The 19,982-nt window shown below is 35.5% G+C and overlaps 1 protein-coding gene across 1 annotated transcript; it reads right to left on the reverse strand.

Moving 5' to 3' along the window:
- Positions 1 to 4,433: 4,433 nt before the first annotated feature.
- On the reverse strand, positions 4,434 to 19,238 carry PM20D2 (peptidase M20 domain containing 2). The gene is made up of 7 exons (XM_011367366.2): positions 18,671 to 19,238; positions 16,426 to 16,574; positions 11,479 to 11,621; positions 10,050 to 10,204; positions 8,159 to 8,294; positions 7,018 to 7,125; positions 4,434 to 6,791 (listed from the first exon to the last, which is right to left on the reverse strand). Exons 1-7 carry the CDS (start codon positions 19,124 to 19,126, stop codon positions 6,637 to 6,639), a joined length of 1,302 nt encoding a protein of 433 aa, XP_011365668.1. The 5' UTR covers positions 19,127 to 19,238; the 3' UTR covers positions 4,434 to 6,636.
- Between the last annotated feature and the right edge of the window lie 744 nt (positions 19,239 to 19,982).

Below are 19,982 nucleotides of genomic sequence, written 5' to 3' on the forward strand. Positions count from 1 at the left end.
AAATTCAGGGGCTCGTCCTCATCTAAATGACCCTGTCTCAATTCTAAATTCCTAGAACTAATTCAAGTGTCTCCCCACCCTTATCAGAATTCCATTTCAGCTTATACAGGTGTTCTAGAGAGCTAAAATGGTCCATCAAGAGACATGAAAGGAATTAGTAACTACAGCCAGATTGATTTCTTGCTCAGCCAATCCTGAGCTCAATGATGGCTGTCTGCAAATGAGTCCAGAACAAGAAGGATCCTTCGAGTTTAAAAAATAAAAGATAAAAACAAAAAAACAAACTGGCAACTGGTTCAACACCAAGGACATGCTTTCGAATATGCAGAAAATCTATTTCTTTGGCAGAAAGAAGGGATAGATGAGGTCATATATTAAAAAATAATAAATATGGTTGTGATATACTGGAAAACAGAAAACGAGTTTTGTTAGTGAAATTATTATTGTCATCTTAGAATAAATTTGTGCTTTGTGAATGTCTAAGCTTTTGTATTTTTTCCCATTGATTTCCTAAATTCTTTTTTATCCAACTTTGGATCAATGGAAATCATATTTAGACCAGGTGAACTTAAAAAGTGGCAGAGGGTAGGTAGGTTAATGGTAACATCAGAAGCTGGAGAACATGGACTAAAATCTGACTGGAGAGAGATACCTAGAGATAAAAATCCAAGAGAACTATGGTTGTAATCTCTTTCTACCTGGAATTTCCTATTACAAGCTCTTCACACACACACACGCAAATACATATACAACTCATATGTATGTATATATATATAATTTTTTGTTTTACAAAAGACCTTCTCTTAAAGAACATACTCTCTATCTAGGTAGGTTTTGTGACTTGGGATGTATAAGCAGAAACTAAAAGCCTTCCGAAGACTATGGAAGATATACTGAACAGTTGCTATGGATAACCACTCCATCTCTGAAGAAATGTTATGGCTGAACAATAATTTTATACCCTTTAACACTTTCAGAGATTGACGAGGCTTGGACAATAATTTAAAGCTACAGGTTTCAACTACATCTAAGTCTACTTCTTTAAAGGTGGCATCTTACCCCTCTATCAAGTAATAAGCAAACTTGAACTCTAATTATAGTCAAAGGTTACTTAGGTTCCTCTTTAAAGTTCTCATACCACAAAACATGATTTTCCTGTGAAGAGTGTGTCAGGTCAAACAACAAGGCATGAAGCAATTGTTAATCTATATCATCTACAGGCAATACAATGTTGGATTTAGAAAGTTTGGTATGCCTTGAATAAATTAATCTCAAGTGGGAAAACATGAAGTTTTGATCTGCTTTCCATTCTCTTGAGCTGAACAAAATACTTAGGTATTAGTGACAGAACAAATACATTAAAAAAAATTCAAACCGTCTCAAATGCAATTTATTGTTCTCAATGGGGTAATGTTTACTTAGTTTTCGACCTATACAAGATTCTTGTCTATTTAAGACCCTGACCTGATATTCCTTTCTATTTTTTATTTTTGAGGTTTATTTTTTAAGGTGTTTGGATGCTTTGATCCACTGAACTAAGCAAAGTCAATCTTACATTTTAATCACTAGAAAAAAAGAACAGATTTGAACTCTATCTTGGAAGCCAGTTTTAACAACAAAAAAAAACATGGACATTGTAATTTTTCTCATATGAGGAACTTATTCTTTAGGCATTAAGAATCTAAAAACCTGTTCTACTGTATTTGAGTTATTATGGGGAACTACTTTGTACTAAAGTTAAAAAAAATTTTAAAGAAGATTCAATAATTATGTATCTAACTCTTACCATGTACAATTTACATTGGTATTTTTAGCCTGAGACTAGAAAAACATTTATTTTTAAATAAAAGGACTTAAGTGTTCTTTAAAAATGCTCATTATATGAAATATGACATTTATAGTTTAAAAGCACACCAACATCTGTAATACTGATGAATTAATGAGAGCATAATGCATCACAGCGTATTTAGATAAGTGTTTTATCTTCAGATATTTTCATTTTATATATATGTATAAATATGTTGAAAATATCACAATTGCTATTAAACATACTAACATTCTAAATTTTCATGCATTTTTAAACATGTATTAAAACATTCTTTAAAACTACTATAATCCGATGGTAGTAGACAGTGATTGCTTAATTTAAAATATAAACTTCCTACATATCAAAATGCACCGTCCTCAACTATATAATTACAAAACACTTGCTAGAGTATGTAAAAAAATAAGTTGCATATCATACCTTACAGCCTTTGTGTTAGCTAGCACAAAGATAACTTTCTTTTACAATGAGAATTTATTTTGATAGTTTGAAGGCTAGTACTATGAAGGGGACATTTTCCAAAAGACTAAGGAGATGCTTCAGGTAAAAAGTTAGAAACTCAGAAAACATAAAAACTGTCAGAAAGGCTTTTTAAAAAGAGCATATTTGATAATCATTCTTTAAAAAAAGGCTTTTTATATAAATTTCTTCTGGTCAAAAGATGGACATGACTTAGGTATTTCTAAATATTTTACAAACACTTCTTCAAAAGTTTCCAAGACAGTAGCTTTCAAGTGTTCCTTCAATCTCAGTGTTGCTCAAATGAAGTAAATCTTATGATTACTTTTGGGGGCATAGGCCATGTCTAACTCTCCTTTCTACCTCCTAGAAGTAGGCACTCCGCAATATATGTTCACTAAACTCAGCTGCTAAAAGTAACAGTTAAAATATCAATATGAAATATTAATAAACAGCCCTTGGAGGATTGTGGGAAATCAAAACTCTTTCAGTTTACATAAAATTCATAAACACATGAAAATGTTCTAGTTTAGTGTGCCAGCTCTAAAGGATGTTATAGGGAGAAGGAATTAAAAGGTAATATTTTCCTGAGTTGTTCCTATAATATGAAGTTTGTTGAAACCGAGAAGCAGTCTGAAAATTTTAAGAGGGAAGCTAAACATTAGCTATACTCAATCTTATTATATAATATATAGCAAGTTAGTTATAATAGTACCTGCTTTAAAAATCAAGTCACTGAAGAGAAAACATTTTCAATCTGTATTAAATTTAAATCATTAATTTGAATTATACTTCTCAAAGTCTATTAATTTAACAAAGATAGCCAAAAGTTGATATTTGAAGAAAAGGCTTTCAGTTAAAGGTGTGAACAATAAAAGACTACACAAGGTATATAATAAAAGCATTTTCCATAAAAAGAAAGATACCTCAAGTATACCTCTAGTTTTAATCAGAAACGAATTCAATGTTTTAAAAATCATATTTTAAACTTTGCACTAAGTTGGCTTGGCCTTTTTTTCCAACTGAGTCAGGTTTTGGTGTACCTGAGACAACTTAAGCAAACTGAAAACACACTAACTTCAAAAATATATAATCTCGTAGAGGAATAACATACTACACACACACACACACACACACACACACACACACACACACACACACACACACACACACACACACACACACACACACACACACACACATCTATATATATACACACATACATACATATTACTAAATCTAAGCGATAATAAAATGTCATCATTGAAAGTAATTCTGGGAGAAAAACTTAGCTGCTCCCTTCTTCAAGAACAAGATACAAAAGTATCAATGTTTAAAAGTTTTATTCATTGTCAACCTCCTAAAAATAAGCTATCTCTTAAGTATAGAGCTAAATATAACCATTCTAAAAATGACACTTTTCATCTATAATCTAATGCTTCCTTCTTTAACTTTCAAAATCTTTGGAAATTTAACCCAAAATATGAGGACCAAAAATGACAATTTAAGACAAGTATAAACATTTGTGACAATTTAGTACAATAACTTAGAAAACATTCTACTGAAGTATGAGTTCCAAAAGGAAAAACTATCACTACAAAGGAAGTATTCTCCTAAATTCAAATGGCATAACTAAGATTAACTATAGCTGGTTGCTCTGGACATGAGAATTTGATTCCAGCATTTATTTATGTATTTATTTATACTTTATAGGGTAATGTGGCTCAATTAACTCACTGATATATAAAAAGTAAAAAGGCATTTTAAAATCTGAATATTACAAAGCTGTTAAAGTAAAATAATGTAAAACGTCAAGATAAGATCTGAAAAAAACTCGTATTTCTAGATAGATGCTAGAACATCAGTTCTCAACCGCTTTTCTGACACGATAAACTCATGACATAACATACCCCAATGTGGTAAACCCTTATTTTGACCAAATTTTTCAAAAACTGAAAAAGGGACAAAGTATTACAGAGACTTGAAAGTGACCCAAATCTCAGTGGCACATCAATATTAGTTCCTCACCATGGTGGTGGCAGACAGCATTGGTGCAGATTTTACCTATTCCCTGCATGCCAGCTGCAACTCCACAACTTGCTCTCCCACACAAAAATACTTATCAAAAGCAAGTGAAGCAACAGAAGGCTAATGTCGAATTTTCTCTAATTTATTTTCTTAAAGTAAATTAATCACAAAAGAAATACACTTTGTATGAGTAACAATTAACTTGCGACACTTCAGAAAAGATGGAAGAATATTAGTGTGTTGAGTTACCAGTTAACAATCACTGTTTCTAGAATGTTATCAAGGCTTTAGATAACAAAACCAAATTCCTCAGTGCAGAAATTTAAAACATAATTGAGACATTTATAAAATCGATAATTAGTAGTTATTTTATACTAATCATTTCTATAAAAACAACTTATTATAAAACAATTTATACCAATTGTTTATATAAACCAGAGGTCTCGGACATATCCAATTCTCAGCCTGAAGCCTTTGTTGATCCCTTCGCTGTATATAAAATATATACCAACCAGAACTATTTGAGATTATAAATAATCAAAGGGTGGCATGGAGGATCAAACTCTAAAAGCTGACATGAAAAGACTGGTTTGCATAGGGGAAAGTCTTAAGGCAGCAGGGTAGCGGCATCTCAGAGTGAAGTACATGCAAAAGAAACAAGCTCCTGAAGTGTGGAACTCCCAGTGCAGACAAATTGCTGATGCATTACAACGGTCAAGTCAGAGAACTGCCATCTAAATCCCTTTTCTCAATGTTTTCAATTCAGATATCTGAAGTTTTATCCTAGGAGCACACCTGATCATATGATGTAAATCAAAGAGAAACAGGTTTTTACTGTTATATAGAACAGCAGCTGGCAAACTTTTTTGTAATGGGCAAGATAGTAAATATTTTAGGATTTGCAGGTCACATCATCTGGTCTCTGTTGCTTTTTTTTTCCTTACCAACATGTGAAAGTGTAAAAATTTTTAGGCGCTAGAGATTTAAAATTAGGCTGTTGCCAACTCGGGCTATAGTTTGCAGACTCCTGATATAGAAGATAAGCAATTCTCAAGTACTCACTCTCCCAAAAACTATTAGGAATTAGATGCTTAAAGGACTGTAAATATAAGTGATTTAATTTAACTTTCCAAATGGAGAGTTGAAGGCTCATAGGGGCCTAAGTGACTTGCTTACAACAAAGAAGCCAAACGCTCACCTTTCTCCCCTTCTCCTTCCATTTTGGAATGTTTACCCTCAAATCTAAGGACTCCCTTTTAAAATAAAGTATACTGAAGCTTTACTATATTTACAGCTTTTACCAGGTACTTCTTTCATATTCTTTTATCATGTTCAAGAAATTCATACTAAAATAAGAACCAGGAAAAACTTATAATACTTTTAAATTAATATTGGGCTAGCATAAGGCTTAAGGAGGCTCAGAATTGTATCCCTTAAACTCAGTAAACTATAATATTGTCCAGCCAGGCTGGACAGGCTAGCTTCTGAATAGAAGCCTCAACTAGGGCTCAACTAGGTAGATGGGACCAGTTATATGACATTAATATTCAAGATATGTAGATATTGCTCCTCTCTCATTAAGTCCTTTTAGAATACACTGGGTTATCAAGCAAACACCTTAAAGAAGAGCCCAATCCTATCCATCTACAATTCTTCCTATTACAGCGATATAGAATTAGAAACATTTTAATGCTGCTTCTCAGAGTTAACTATATATCAGAAGGAACATTTTTGTTTTCCTTCAAATGGTAAAACTAAAGCTTATTCTTTGTACCTGAGTTTCTGGTTGTTTTCCACAACGTTTCTGATTAAAAACCTATTTTTATCATCAATAAAGAGATTCTCTAAACCAAAACATATATAGTCAGATATCACAATGAACTTTCTCTAAATTTAGAACTTGAATTTTAAAACTTTATATAACAATTTTACCACCCTCTACCAAAAAAAAAAATTTTTCATGTGTCAATTCTGAATATAAAGTTTGAAATCTCTTGAATCTTTTAAAATATACTCATACAACATACGAATTTATAAAATATCACTGATAAACCATGTATCATCCAGGTTGTTTAAGAAATGCCATCACATATTAGCTTCTGAAAGATCACAATTCCATCAAATATAGATTTGTGAAAATTTTAATTTTAGATATGAGGTAATGTGTTTATGTGTTTTCTCCACATCATGCCCTCGCTCTTCAGATAGGAGGAATATAACTCCTTTAAAGACTGAAAAACAAGCATGTCCTCCTCTTTCATCAAAAAAAATTAAAGAAAAAGATCACTTCTTAATGATTCATAAGTGTCTCCTAAATCTTCCGTTTATTCTGCTCTATTTAAAAACTCTTCTTCTTGAAGCTTCAATTTAAAGTCCTCTCTGATTCCTTCTAGCAATTCTGGTTTAAAAATAACATCCAACGCAGTCATTGCCAGAGCTTTGGCTGTACGCAGAGTATAAAACTGAGCTTCCTGTGAACCTAAAAGGTAGAGAAAATAAGGATACCTCCATATTCATCATAAATTAATGTATTAGTTTTCACGTTAGCTCTTAATAGCTAAATTGTCTCTCCACTGCCCACCACGATATAATGTTTCCCGAGGTGATGTTAGGTAATGTAATAACAGGCTAAACTAAACAGTTGGAAAGGCAGCTACTGCTACAAAAAGACAACACATACCAAAACATCCACTTCTAACACTTACCTGCGGCTTCAGTATACTGTTCCGTATGATTCAAGGCTTCGGACCCAATGTAAAAATATGGATGAATCCCAGGAACCACAAAGCTAACATTTCCAAAATCAGTAGATCCTTGAAAAGGTAAGGCAATCCATGAATTTCTAATTGCTAGTTCAATAGTTACTAGACCATCCTTATTCATTCCCCTTAGTACCTGTCATGATTTACTGCTTCTTCCCTTCTAGAACTTCTCTACTCCTTTGGCTTCTACGAGTCTACTCTCTCCCCAATGCCTGCCTTTCTCTCTGTCCGCTGTCTCCTCCTCGATCATTTCCTTTGCTTGTCTACTAAGTGCTGGAGGTCCCTAGGGTTTCATCTTTGAGTTTCTTCTTCTTCTCCCTCTGTGTACCTGGGAAACCTCATCAAATCCTATGTTTTCAATTACCTTTCGGACACTGGCAACTCCTAAATCTCCAATCTAGACACCTTTTGCGGATTCCAGAGTCAATGGGCTACTGGACAGCTCCCCTTATAATCCTATAAGCACCTCAAATTTAACATACTAACCATTTATACCAACCTGCCATACCCCAAACTGCTCATTTTCTTGAACTCCTTATCTTAATGAATGCCATTAGCACCCCATTTTTATCACCAAGTCTTTCTGAGTCTACTTCATCAACATCTCTTATTATATTTTTGGGAGATACATCTCCAACATGCAAATGTAAAATGCTTTTAAAAGGAAAAAATCTAAAATAACCCCAATGCACTTCTGATTGTTTAAATTCTAATAGCTGTTTGTTACTCCTCAGAATCTGAAAATGACTCCATATAACTAAGTACTTAGTAACCTGCACAATGATGGCTGAGAATAAAGTAAAATTCTATTTAAAAATTAGAACTAAGCAAATTTAAACACTACAAATATGTAGAATATAAAGCTAAAAGTATGTTGGCTATTTCTAAATTCAAATCTGCTCATTTGATACTCTACATTCACTGAAGAGTTCATTAGTTTCTTTCCCCTAACCATTAAGTTTGTGAAAAATATCACTAAAAATATCAGCAATACCTCCCTATCTCCAAAGCTGCTAAACAAAACCATTTAAGATGGTATTTCCCTTCCTCCAGTAGCACAACATATATGAAAGAACTTAGTTACCTGAAGAGCCATTCAAAACTGCATCTTCTGAAATGAACTCTATTCCCAGCTTTTCCCCATTTTCAATATAAGCTTTCCAAAGGCACTTATTGGGAAGGACATTATAGTAATCATGTGCTCCACCTTTAATTTCTACCTAATAAAAAATTAAAAAACAAAATTTGAAATAAAAAACCTCAAATTTACTATTTAAATTTCTAACCAGCAATTTAAAAAAAAATTTTTTTGAAAGAGGTTTAAGAGCAGGCACTTTTCCTTCTGGATATGAACTCTCTCAAATCTCTTCAAAAATTATGTATTTTCTATAACAAGAATTCTTAGGACACTATCTCCTTTGTCACATATGCACCGAACCACATGACATCACCAGGCTCTACTAGCCAGTGAGTCTCAACTTCAGTCACCTAAGTAAGGGAGTGTTTGGGGGGGACGGTGGGGCAGTCATCAAGTAATTCTGATGCAGGTGGTCCAAAAACCACACTCCGAAGAAAACTTGAGGCTGTAGCGTCTAAAAGAAAAAAATTAAGCTTTACTAATATTCTCTATACAAACCGATATTGATACCATTGCCTGGTCTGAAAGGTATAAAGAGAAAGATAGAAGACTCACAATTTATAGTTTTGATTAAGTCAAAATGGGCAATACTGCCTCAAACTAAAGATAATACCCATAACATTAGCAAAAGCCAATTATAAAACGGCAGAGATGACATTTCTTCTATTCTTAGCAACATCTAAGTTAGAAACAATGACGACCTTATCTGATATCATGTCAGCCAAAATGTAAAAAGTTATGAAAAGACTATTTAAAATACAGATTTAAATCCAATAACAATGAATCTTATTCTAAGGGAATACTGTATTTTGAAATACTAGCTAATGATAATAGTTCATGTATTTATTTTATAAATAAGTATTTTAAATATTTATAATTATAAACAAACAAGGGATAAATGCTTAATTTTTCACTCTTTGGACAACTTGACATATCCTGTCTGAGAATCACTGCTACTGGCTGAGATACTGTTACTATCTGAATAAACCATAAACCTCCAGCCTAATGAGGGCAGGAAAAAAATAAGGTGCTATGTATGAGGGTTAGACCCTAACTCTTCATAAACATTATTTCATTTCATTCTCACAAGAACCTTAAGATAGATTATATTACTATCTCCATTTTTCAAGAGAAAATGGAAGCCCAGAGATATTAAATAACATTTCCAAAAGTTACAGAATCAGCGAGGGTGAGAGGCACAGATTCAGATCTTGTCTCTCCAATGAGACTACAGGTTCCCTCTAGGGCAAGATTTATATAAGTTCTTCTGTAACTTCTCATCCCACTGTATGCCTTACATGATTGGTATATAAATGTTACTGACTTTATGGTTCAAATGAACAAAACCTCTTGACTAACTTCCATTTTAACTTTTTAACATTTTAACATTCTATTCCATTTTAACATTCTATTTTAACTTTCATTCAGCAAGCCCTTAGTATTTATATAACTACACACATCTGTAACTTCACCAAAAATAACTTTTGCTGATTTTGCCATAAATTTCCTTTACAGAAACTACAAAGAGCAATTCTAAAAGCATAACTACTAATAAGGAAGGATTTAACTTGCAAAAAAGCAGGAATTCTATCTAAGCAGTATTATACTTATTCTAATTACTGTGCACAAAGATGACTGTAGTCTTCCCTATGCAGACAATGAATAAAATAAATAAGAATTAAAGATTTTCACATCAACTATTCAGCCAACTGATTTTATGTATTCGAGACATCAAATGAAAAAGAAGCAAGTACGGTTCTTATATAACTTAGTATAAATAACCCCAGCCCACATATATACCTTTGATTATCTTAGATTAACTCTTAAAAGTCCTTACTGTGCATCCAGTAGCTAAAGCTGCAGCTTTAAAGCAATCTTCTGCCTTTTTGGTCAAAACTGCAAGTTCTCTCATTGAAGGTGCACGGAAGTAATAGATTAATTCAGAATAAGAGGGAATGATATTGGGTTTTACACCACCATTTTTTATTATACCTATAAAAAGAATCAAATTATTGGAATTGAGCTTGGAGATCATTTCTTTAAGCTTCAACACATCCATCAAGTTTTACAGCCAATATGTACATAGTGAACAATAATTTAAATTTATTTGTTTCATAAAAGTATGAATCAAAAATTTTGTGATATGTTTTACAACAGAAGTTCCTATACATCGAGTAATACTTTGATTAACAGGAAAAGAAAAGAATTGATTACATGTACTTTATTCTAAAGAACTTACAAGAAGTTAGGATTCCTGACTATAAAAAAAACTTAGAAATTTTTATAACTATATTAACCCTTCTGGAAAATACTTTAATTTCAGTAGGCTTTATTACAGTCGTACATTTTGATAAACTTTTGATATAAGAAAAAAACCGATAGTATGAGTTCTATAATTATCCTCGTACCTCAAGAATCCCATGAATATTTAAAATGACATTTTGCTCTGGGAAGATAATTTTCATGCCAAGGAGAAACCAATGCAGGTCAAAGATCACTAAATCGAGATCACTAAGTACTATTAACTGTCGAAACAAATGCATCTATTTGGAACTACACAGAGAAGCAGGATTTATCCACTGAAGTTCTAACTAAAATAGATATGCAAAACCTAATTTTATATGACCTGTTTTTAACAAATATTTTTTTACATATTCATGTTTATTCCTTTTAAAGAAACTAATGTAGGAAATTGGTGAAAATGTAATTACAAACTAATTTCAGCCTACAGCAAAATCAGGTAAGGAATATTAAAGTATAATAATTTCTCAAATCATAAGGAAATAAACTAAAAAATAAATTTGTACTTTCAAGACAGTACTTTATTACTGTATTTATATTAAGACAATACATATAATTTTAAAAGATGTTACTTAGGATTAACAGCACTTGAGTAAATACAACTAGTCATTGTAACTTTTTTAAATTGAGGAAATGACAAAATTTTGTTATCATTGAGATAGTCAGTATAACTGGAAAATCAAGTTCCAACTTTCAAATAAACAGAGAAAACATAGGTCCTTATATAAAACCATTATCTCTAATATCAAAATGACCATTCCATTTATATATAAATAATCTTAACTGTCTTTTTACCCACACATGGACAAATATCCTAGAATCCTGTCTTTAACTTCTGAAAATGTTTACAAATTTTGGAATATTCCTATAAACTATATAAAATGTTTCCAATTTAAAAAATTAAATTATATTTTACTGAAATATATTAAGCACCATCTATTACACAAAGTATGTGACATTCATACCATGAACTCTCCAGGTTGGTTTCATTTGTTGTCTTAACACAGAGAGGTTGCTGTAGGCGAGAACAGCAGCATCTAATGCATTTACTCCCTCCCAGGGATAAGCTGCAGCGTGAGATGCTTTTCCATGGTACTTCACAGTCATACTAGGAAATAAAACATTATTTGAAATTACTTTTTTCAATGTCACTGAATAAAAAAATCCAAGTAGTCAGCATTACCCAACTATTATTCAAAATTCATTCTGCTAGAATTTTTATTTGCAAATCATTTGTAGCGATAACAGTAATTTATATAGCTTAGTTAGTTGTACTTCATTACATAATACAGTGAATGACACAAAGAAGGCATTCCAACATAAGAAAAAATTGACCTCCTGTGCAACTTAAATCTATAAACAACTCAATTCAAACAAATATGCAATACTGTATTAAGTGCTAAAATTATAGAAAAGATGATCCTGTCACCTTCTATACTTCATTGTGATAGTTCTATACCAAAGGTCTACAAAAACTCAGATAATTCTGTCTTACGGGGCAGGGGGGAAGGTCAAGGGAAGAAAAAGGAGATGACATCCGAAATGGGTTAGGACAACCTCTAAAACTCAGATTATACTCACATTATAAGATATGCTAGTATTAAGTCAGTTGTTCCTGACCAGTATTTTATTAACGTCCCAAAATACCTATAACACTAATATCTTAAAATTTTATAAATTATTGCTATTCCACTCCAAAGAGTTCTCATACCAGTCTAAGTACTCAGATACAATAAAAAATAACGAAGTTTAGAAAGGGGATTGTATATTAGTTATTTATAAAGATAACTTGCTTAGATAACATTTTTTAAGCCAAATGATTAATGGTACCCACGTTTAAATTATTAAAAAGCCACTCTAGACCTTTTTTTTAAAATGTGCTAGATTCAGGAGCCCTTAGAATGCTCATGGTTATTTCCTGACTGATTTCGAACATTCTATTAGCACAACAAGTAAAAGCATCCAAATATATTTTTAAGATTGTAGGATACCTGTTATTTCCTTTGTATCTTATCATCATCCTGAAACTTGAATTTTAATGAACTGTGATAAATTTATAAAATAGAAAAGAATGTCCTTTATGAAAATGGCTCTAGCATCATTTCTTCTATGGTTCAGATCTTTGTATAATTAAAGCAAAATAAACTACAGGAAAAGAAATGTTAATGTTTGTTTTGTATCAACATTTGTATTTTAAGCTTAAAAAGCATATTTTAAGCTAAATTAAATGGAATGATTTTTAAGACATATTGTTTAATTTTAAAAAGCGATAGCCAGACCAACAATATATTTAGCAGAATACTTCAGGGTTGAAATTTTAATTTATACATGTACCTATTTACGTCTATAAACAAAACCTAAAACTCCTGGAAGGACACATACCTTTAGAGAAGAGCTTAGATGTGGGAAAGGTGGTCAATAGGGATATAGTGCTTTTTCTTATTGTTAGAGATTTTTAAGACAAACAGATTAGTAATTTTTTTTAAATTTATTTATTTCAATTAGTTTCAAGTATACAGTACGTTGGTTAGACATCTATATAGTTCATAAAACGATCCCCTCAATTGCTCCCTCCCTCCCTGACTTTCCACCTAGCCAATGTATTAATGCTAATTACATCCCCTATGCTGTGCTCTCCATCCCCGTGACCATCAGCTAACCCTTTACCCCATTCTCCCAGTCCCTCCAAACCCCCATCTCCTCTATCACCAAACTGTCCTCTATATTTGTGAGTCTGTTTTTAATTAGTTTGTTCTTTTTATTCCTTATATTCCGCATATAAGTGAAATAATAGTGTTTATCTTTCTCTGTCTGACTTAAATATCTTCTAGGTCCACCAAAGCAATATCTTTTTCCATTCTCTTCCTTTTAGTCTGTGTCTGTCTTTTAACCTGAAGCGAGTCTCTTATAGACAGCATATGTAGGGGTCTTGCTTTCTTATCCTTTCAGACACTCTGTTTTTTGATTGGAACACTTAATTCTTTTCCATTTAAGGTATTTATTGATAGAAATGTAGTTGTTACCATTCCTTATTCCTGTTTTTGATACTTTTTTTCCTTCTTAAAGAAGTTCTTCCAACATTTCCTGTAATACTGGCTTGGTGGTGATAAATTCCTTTAGTTTATTTTTGTCTGGGAAGCTCTTTATCTGTCCTTCAACTCTAAATGATAGCTGTGCTGGATAAATTATTCTTGGTTGTAGTTCCTGGGTCTTCGTCCTGTCAAATATTTTTTTGCCAAGCCCTTCTGTCCAGCATAGCTTCTTTTGAGAAATCAGCTGCTGGTCTTATGGGTGTTCCCTTATAGATAACTGTCATTTTTTCTCTTGCTGCTTTTAATATTTTCTTTGTATTTAACCTTTGGCATTTTAATTATGATGTGTCTTGGTGTGGGCCTCTTTGGATCCTTGATTTTTGGAATTCTCTGAGCTTCCTGGGGTTTTATGTCCATTTCTTTCACCAGGTTAGGGAAGTTTTCCATCGTTATTTCTTCAAACAGCCGTTCAACATCTTGATTTTCTTCAGTTACGCTGATCAGATATTCAGACCCTTAATAGTGTCTCACATGCTCCTTAAATTATTTTTATAGTCTTATGTCCTTGGCTTTCCCATTCTCTAGATAGGGCATTGGATCCTTTTCTTTATTCACTTTGTTTATTCCATTGAATATACTTCTCATCTAATGTGTTCTTCATTTCAGACTGGTTCCCTTTTATAATTTCCATTTCCATTTTTGTTTTTTAACTTTTTGTTGAAGTTCTCACTGAATTTATCTACACTTCCCAAAAGTTCATTGAGCATTTTTATAACCAGTGTTTTGAACTCTGCATCTGTTAGATTACTTGACTCCATTATATCTGGATCTCTGTACTGTTCTCTCATATGGTTTCTGCTTATTTGTCTTTCCATTTTGGCTGCCTTTCTGTGTCTGTTTCTATGTACTAAGCAAAGCTCTTAAGTCTCCCGGTCTTATTAGTGTGGATTTGTGAAGTAGGTTTCCAGTGGCACAGTCTTGAGAGGGGTTCAGCTGCAGGCCAAATTTAGCCCAAGCCTCTGCCCCCTCCGGGGCCACCTGTTAAGATTCAGCAAGCAATCCACAGATGCTATGCTTATAGTTGCCTCAAAAGGCCACATCAGAAACCGAGGCCAGCTGTCTCCAATGTAAGTCTAGGTTCTGCTCAGCAAGGAACACCTGACTCACTGAGGATATATCTGGATGTGGCGTGGGTGGGGCCACAAGTTCGGGGAAGCAGGGTTTCAGGGAATCTTCTGAGTGGAGCGACCTCTGTTATCCAATTTGATGATGTCTCAGCTATGGCAGCGCTGTATCTGCGCACTGGGATGGGGGAGGGCACAGTAGGGAACAATGAATACCACCAGCACCTCTGTACAGAGTGAGTCTTGCCTCGGCTCTCGCTCCAACAATGTCTCCCTGTAAGTCCCTGGTGTCCCCCGTGCGCAGCCTAATTGGCACTGGTGCTCATAGCGAGCAGGTCTGTCACTGAGAAAATTCACTCACGGACACTGCTCCTTCTAGAGGTTTCTGCCGCTGCTGCTGCCTCTGTCTCACTCCACCACTCGAGACCAGGCAGCCCCGTGTCCTGGCTCTGTCCTACCTTCTGCCGTTGCAGGGTGCTTTCTTGGATTTCTCCCTAGTTGTATGGCTTGTTCATCTAGATCCCAGGTGCATTCCTTGTTGTTGCTCCTTGTTTCTGTCACAACTCTGATTTGGTTGCCAGAAGGATGAACAGAGCCTCTATCATCTATGCCATTTTTTCCCTCTGATTTTAGTAATTTTTAATTAAATTTTTGTTTTTCTTCTCTTTCCCATCTTAAAAAATGGCCACTGAAAAATCTAAAAAGCCAGACACAAAGAAAAGGCCCAAGGCCAACTGGGCTGATTTCAGGATCAAAGCCAAGAAGTCTAAGCCTAAGTCTTAGAAGGCTGATGGGCTGGGAAGCCTGCCTGCAACTGCACGCCTCTTTTAGCCAGAGGCATTGGCAGAGATTTCTAATAGCTAAGGTTTTCCAGAGATGTACTAGTGTACATTACCCCTAAAACCAAAATTTAAAGATTCTTTCTACTGTCACGGCACCAATTCCCAGTGATAAGAACAAAGGTACCAGAACAGTTATAATAGTCACCCTCTGAAAACAAGGCCTTGTGGGATGCTGAGAGGTAGCACTGCTGGATGGTTTTGCTATTACTCCCTAGCCACCACACAGGAGAATGTGTGGTTTTCCTGAAGAAGTTGAGCAGGGGTTCCTTGGGACTGGGCCACTAACTGGTCCATTAACTTCTATGGTTGAAATTCTGGCATAAAAAAACCACTTCAGTGATGCATGCTCTTAGGTACCAAAAAAGTGAGCTCTTCAACACAGAGAAAGATAAATAAAAGGCTTCAGCACCAGACGCATCATAAAAGCATAGACTGGCAAATTCCTCTAAAATCTACAGATACTCAGTTTCTATATTTTCACTCAGGAATTTATCCTCTTTGCAAAGAACTCATATTAAATTAACTAGAAAAATATGTTTTCTTCCCAAGTCTAAAGTTATCTCTTGCAAATAGTCAATTTCATATCAAAGGCTAGATATTTTCCAGAAACCAAATTACTCTCAGTTCAAAATAGAACATAAGCATGAACATATTCTGAATATGCTGAATCAAGAGCATATTCTTATGCTCTTTAGGCTCTATTTTAATAGTCCAATTATGGATACCATATTAAATGTCTATTTGAAGAGGCTTATCATATGTGATTCAATGGAAATCAAATAAGACATCACATCATTATCTTTCAATTTACTTTTTAAATGTATAAATATGGAGTTCTGGTCTCCAATTAAGACATAAAAGTATTCTCATAGTCTGTTTTGCATTAAGAAGTTTATTTCAACTTGATTACTTACTCATGTTCAGCCACATCAGGTAGATAAGCAGCATTCTCCTGGGATGGATGCGCCATAAAAACAACATCGAGATTTTTAAAAGCCCCTGCTTCAATTAAATCAATTTTGCCACCACCATCTTCTTCTGCAGGAGTTCCCAGAACAGTAACCTACAAGGAAATCCCTGTGTCAGAGCAAAACAACAAAAAATCCTAGTAGGAAAATATCAAACAGGTTCCCTTGCATATGTATTCACAATCTATATTAAAGTCCTTAAACTATGGAGAGATATTTTGTTCTCTGTCACTTACATAATGCAGTGGGCATGTCTATGGTACTAAATTAATCATGTTTTAATTTACGCTATTATACCAATTTGGTGTAGAGTATATACTAAAGCTACTATAGAAACTTTTCCTAATTTTCTAACTCAACTTTATGTAACTAGTGACAAAAACAAAAAAAAGATAAATATTACATACTAAGTTTCTCAAAGTTCTTTAAGACATTTCTTAAAGCTTCTTAACTAAATCATTTAGTATATGTATATAATTATTCATAATCATTTTACTGGTAAAGAACTTTGCAGTTAGTGATAAGTTCTCCTCACAACAACCCTGTGAGGTAGGTGAGTGATCTAAATCAACATTTTAGGGAGTGTAGTTTAGAGGCATAGGGTGAAGTGTCTTGCCCTGGGTCACAGAGCAAGTCTTTAGGCAGAGCTTAGGATCAGAGGTTCAGGCCTTAACTCTGATTCCTTACTGAGCTACCACATTAAAAAGTCTTAACTCATTAATCCGTTATGAAGAACATTAACTAAATCTTAAGACCACAGTTAGAAATGGCCAACTATTACACAAACTTACTAATTCGATTCCACCAGTTCAACCAGGCAGATTTATTGGTCACCAAACACCTAATTAAACAAAAGAGAACTTTACAGAATAAACATTTTACTTTGATATTTAAGTTTAACTTCTTCAAACAATTTTTTAAAGCAAAGAAAAATTATCTATAAACAACTAATATACTTTCAAGATCATGTATAAGAACACAATGAAACAAGCTGGAAAAAGTCTTAGCTTGTAAAGGGAATCGACATAAATTCTATTTTCAGATAGGACAGATAACCTTGCTAAAACTCAGCATTATCATTTGAAATTAGAAGTGTATACATTTCCCAGAGTCTATCTTTCCTTATAAATTATAAAGCACCCACACTCTTTAAGCTGCTTAGTACTCTTAACCCCTGACTTGTTAAATCTGATGACTTCTCAAGTTAAATATTGTTGATTTCTCTGAACCAGTCATAAACCTGATTAAAGCTAAATCTTTCTAGTGTTTTGTGCAATGGCAAACGATGCTCCCCTCCCCAAACAAAACAAAAGCTACCCAGATGCAAAAACAAACCCCCAAAGACAGAAAAAAAGGCAGGTAAAGAGAAAAAGCCACAACAGATGAAACTGTTAGGATAAAGGTTACTGGATAAAGGCTAAAGGCTAAAATAAAACATTAGTCTTCCCCTTAACTCCATTGGTGGCTGAACTTTAGCTCAAAGAATGAAGAACATACTATCTGGAAAAACAGTACCACAAGATTAAACTTGTCCTATGACAAACATAAACGACATTTCCCCGTTTAAAGAATTGATTTTTTTAAATCATGAAATAAACATTAAGATTCCAGGGTCAACTCATCTATGCAGTAAATGTTAATCATTTCCCTATTTTTGGCATACTTCTAGAGCTTTGGTAGTTCTAACGACTGAGAATTTCCTATCCAAATGCCAATGATTCGAATCACAACAGCTCCTAAGACTGACACAAACAAAAGATTTGGTGGGGGGCGGGGGGGGTGGTGGCTAATGAAAAGGGGCTGTAGGTTTCCCTACAACCGCTTCCTCCAGAGATTGCACAACCTCGTCAGCAAATTGCTGTTGCCTGTTACCAAAAATAAGCCATAACGAAAACCAGGATTGATTCTAAGTTCTTTCCTAACGGAGAGTCCACTCAATTGTTTACAACTACATAAGAGGAAACAAAAAAATCAAAAACCTGCAAAACGTCGCCAGGTCTATAATTCATGAATTTTTTATCCAGGGGTTCTGCTTCTGGCCGAGGCCAGGCTGGGACGTCTAGCGCCGTCCCTTACATCTGCCCTGGGGCGGAAGGAAAAAGGTGCACACAGAACGCGTCGGGTCCTGCCATTCCCGGTCGGTCCCGGCCGGGGCAGACGATAGGAGTCCCGCGCCCGGTCCCCACCTTACCTTCACCGGCGGAGGCGGCCCGCGGAGGCCCTCCAGGGCCCCCTTCACGCCCAGCGCCGCCGCCGCCCCGACCTCGGCGATCAGGTTGTGGCCGCAGGCGTGCCCGATGTCGGGCAGCGCGTCGTACTCGCAGAGGAAGCCCAGGTGCAGCGGGCGCGGCACCGCCGGGACTCCTGGCGGTTCCCACTCGGCACGGAAGGCCGTGGCCAGTTGGTAGTGCGGCCGCACGGTCCAAGAGGCGGCCGGTGGCTCGCACTCGAAGAAGCGCGTCAGCACGCCGTGGGCATGGTGCTCCTGGTAGGCCAGCTCCGGCTTGCTCCAGATGGCGCGGCTCAGAGCGCCCAGGCGCTCGGCCGCCTCGTCGATGCGCTCCGCGGCGCGCAGCTTCAGCAGCTCCAGCTCGGAGACGCCGTCGCAGGCGCCCCCCTCTACAGGTCGTTCCTCTCCTGGTCTCATTGTGCCCAGACCCGGTGACAGGTGAGCACTCCGCTCGAACGCCACCTCGGTCGCTCCCTCCGGGTGAACCCCGCGCCTGCGCACGCGCCCAGCGTCGGCGAGAACTTGTGCGGTGCGCGCAGGCCCGGTGCGCGCAGGCCCGCTCCGCGCCTCCTGGTACCCCGCCCCCCAGCGCCTTGGGGAAAACGTGGTCCGCCTCTTCTGCAGCTGGCAGGGGCTCCGCCCGGTAGCTGGGGCGGAGAGCGCTGAGATGAACCAGGGGTTCAGAGACCTGTCTTCTGCTCTTCTGTTAGCTGTCCGGACAACTGAATTAAGCTCTAAAGTTATCGTCACTTTCCCGTTGTTGCTTATTTCCCACCGCAGCGGAATAAGAACGGTTTTATCGGTTAGAAGGCATCAGAGACAGACCAAGTGGAACATAGTCCCGTGAAAAACGTCACTCCTCACAACAGTAATAAAAAAATTATACAAAGTTTTTAGTTCATAAAACTAGGTGTCAATATAAATGCTATACAAAGAACACTGATCCGTAGACTTTATATATTTAAGTTTTCGGTACTGGGCCCAGTTCTTCTTGAGGTTGCTGAATTATTTGTAAAAGCTGCTGCTACTCTATAGTTTACTCATTAGAATTAATTCTTAATAGTGTCTAGAACGGCACCTGGAATATCGTAAGCACAGGATATGTATTAGCTAGTATAGTCTATCTGAGTACAGTAGAACTAAGAATTTTAAGTGAGTTTTTTTAAACCCCAAAACAGTTAAGAAAAAGACTTGAGGTCATAATTATTCATACTATTTTGCTGATTTTGGATGTTTTGAATAGTAATAACTTTGAAAGAGAACATATGACTAG

The sequence above is a fragment of the Pteropus vampyrus genome, unplaced genomic scaffold (genome assembly GCF_000151845.1).
Source record: "Pteropus vampyrus isolate Shadow unplaced genomic scaffold, Pvam_2.0 Scaffold133, whole genome shotgun sequence".
Taxonomy (NCBI): domain Eukaryota; kingdom Metazoa; phylum Chordata; class Mammalia; order Chiroptera; family Pteropodidae; genus Pteropus; species Pteropus vampyrus.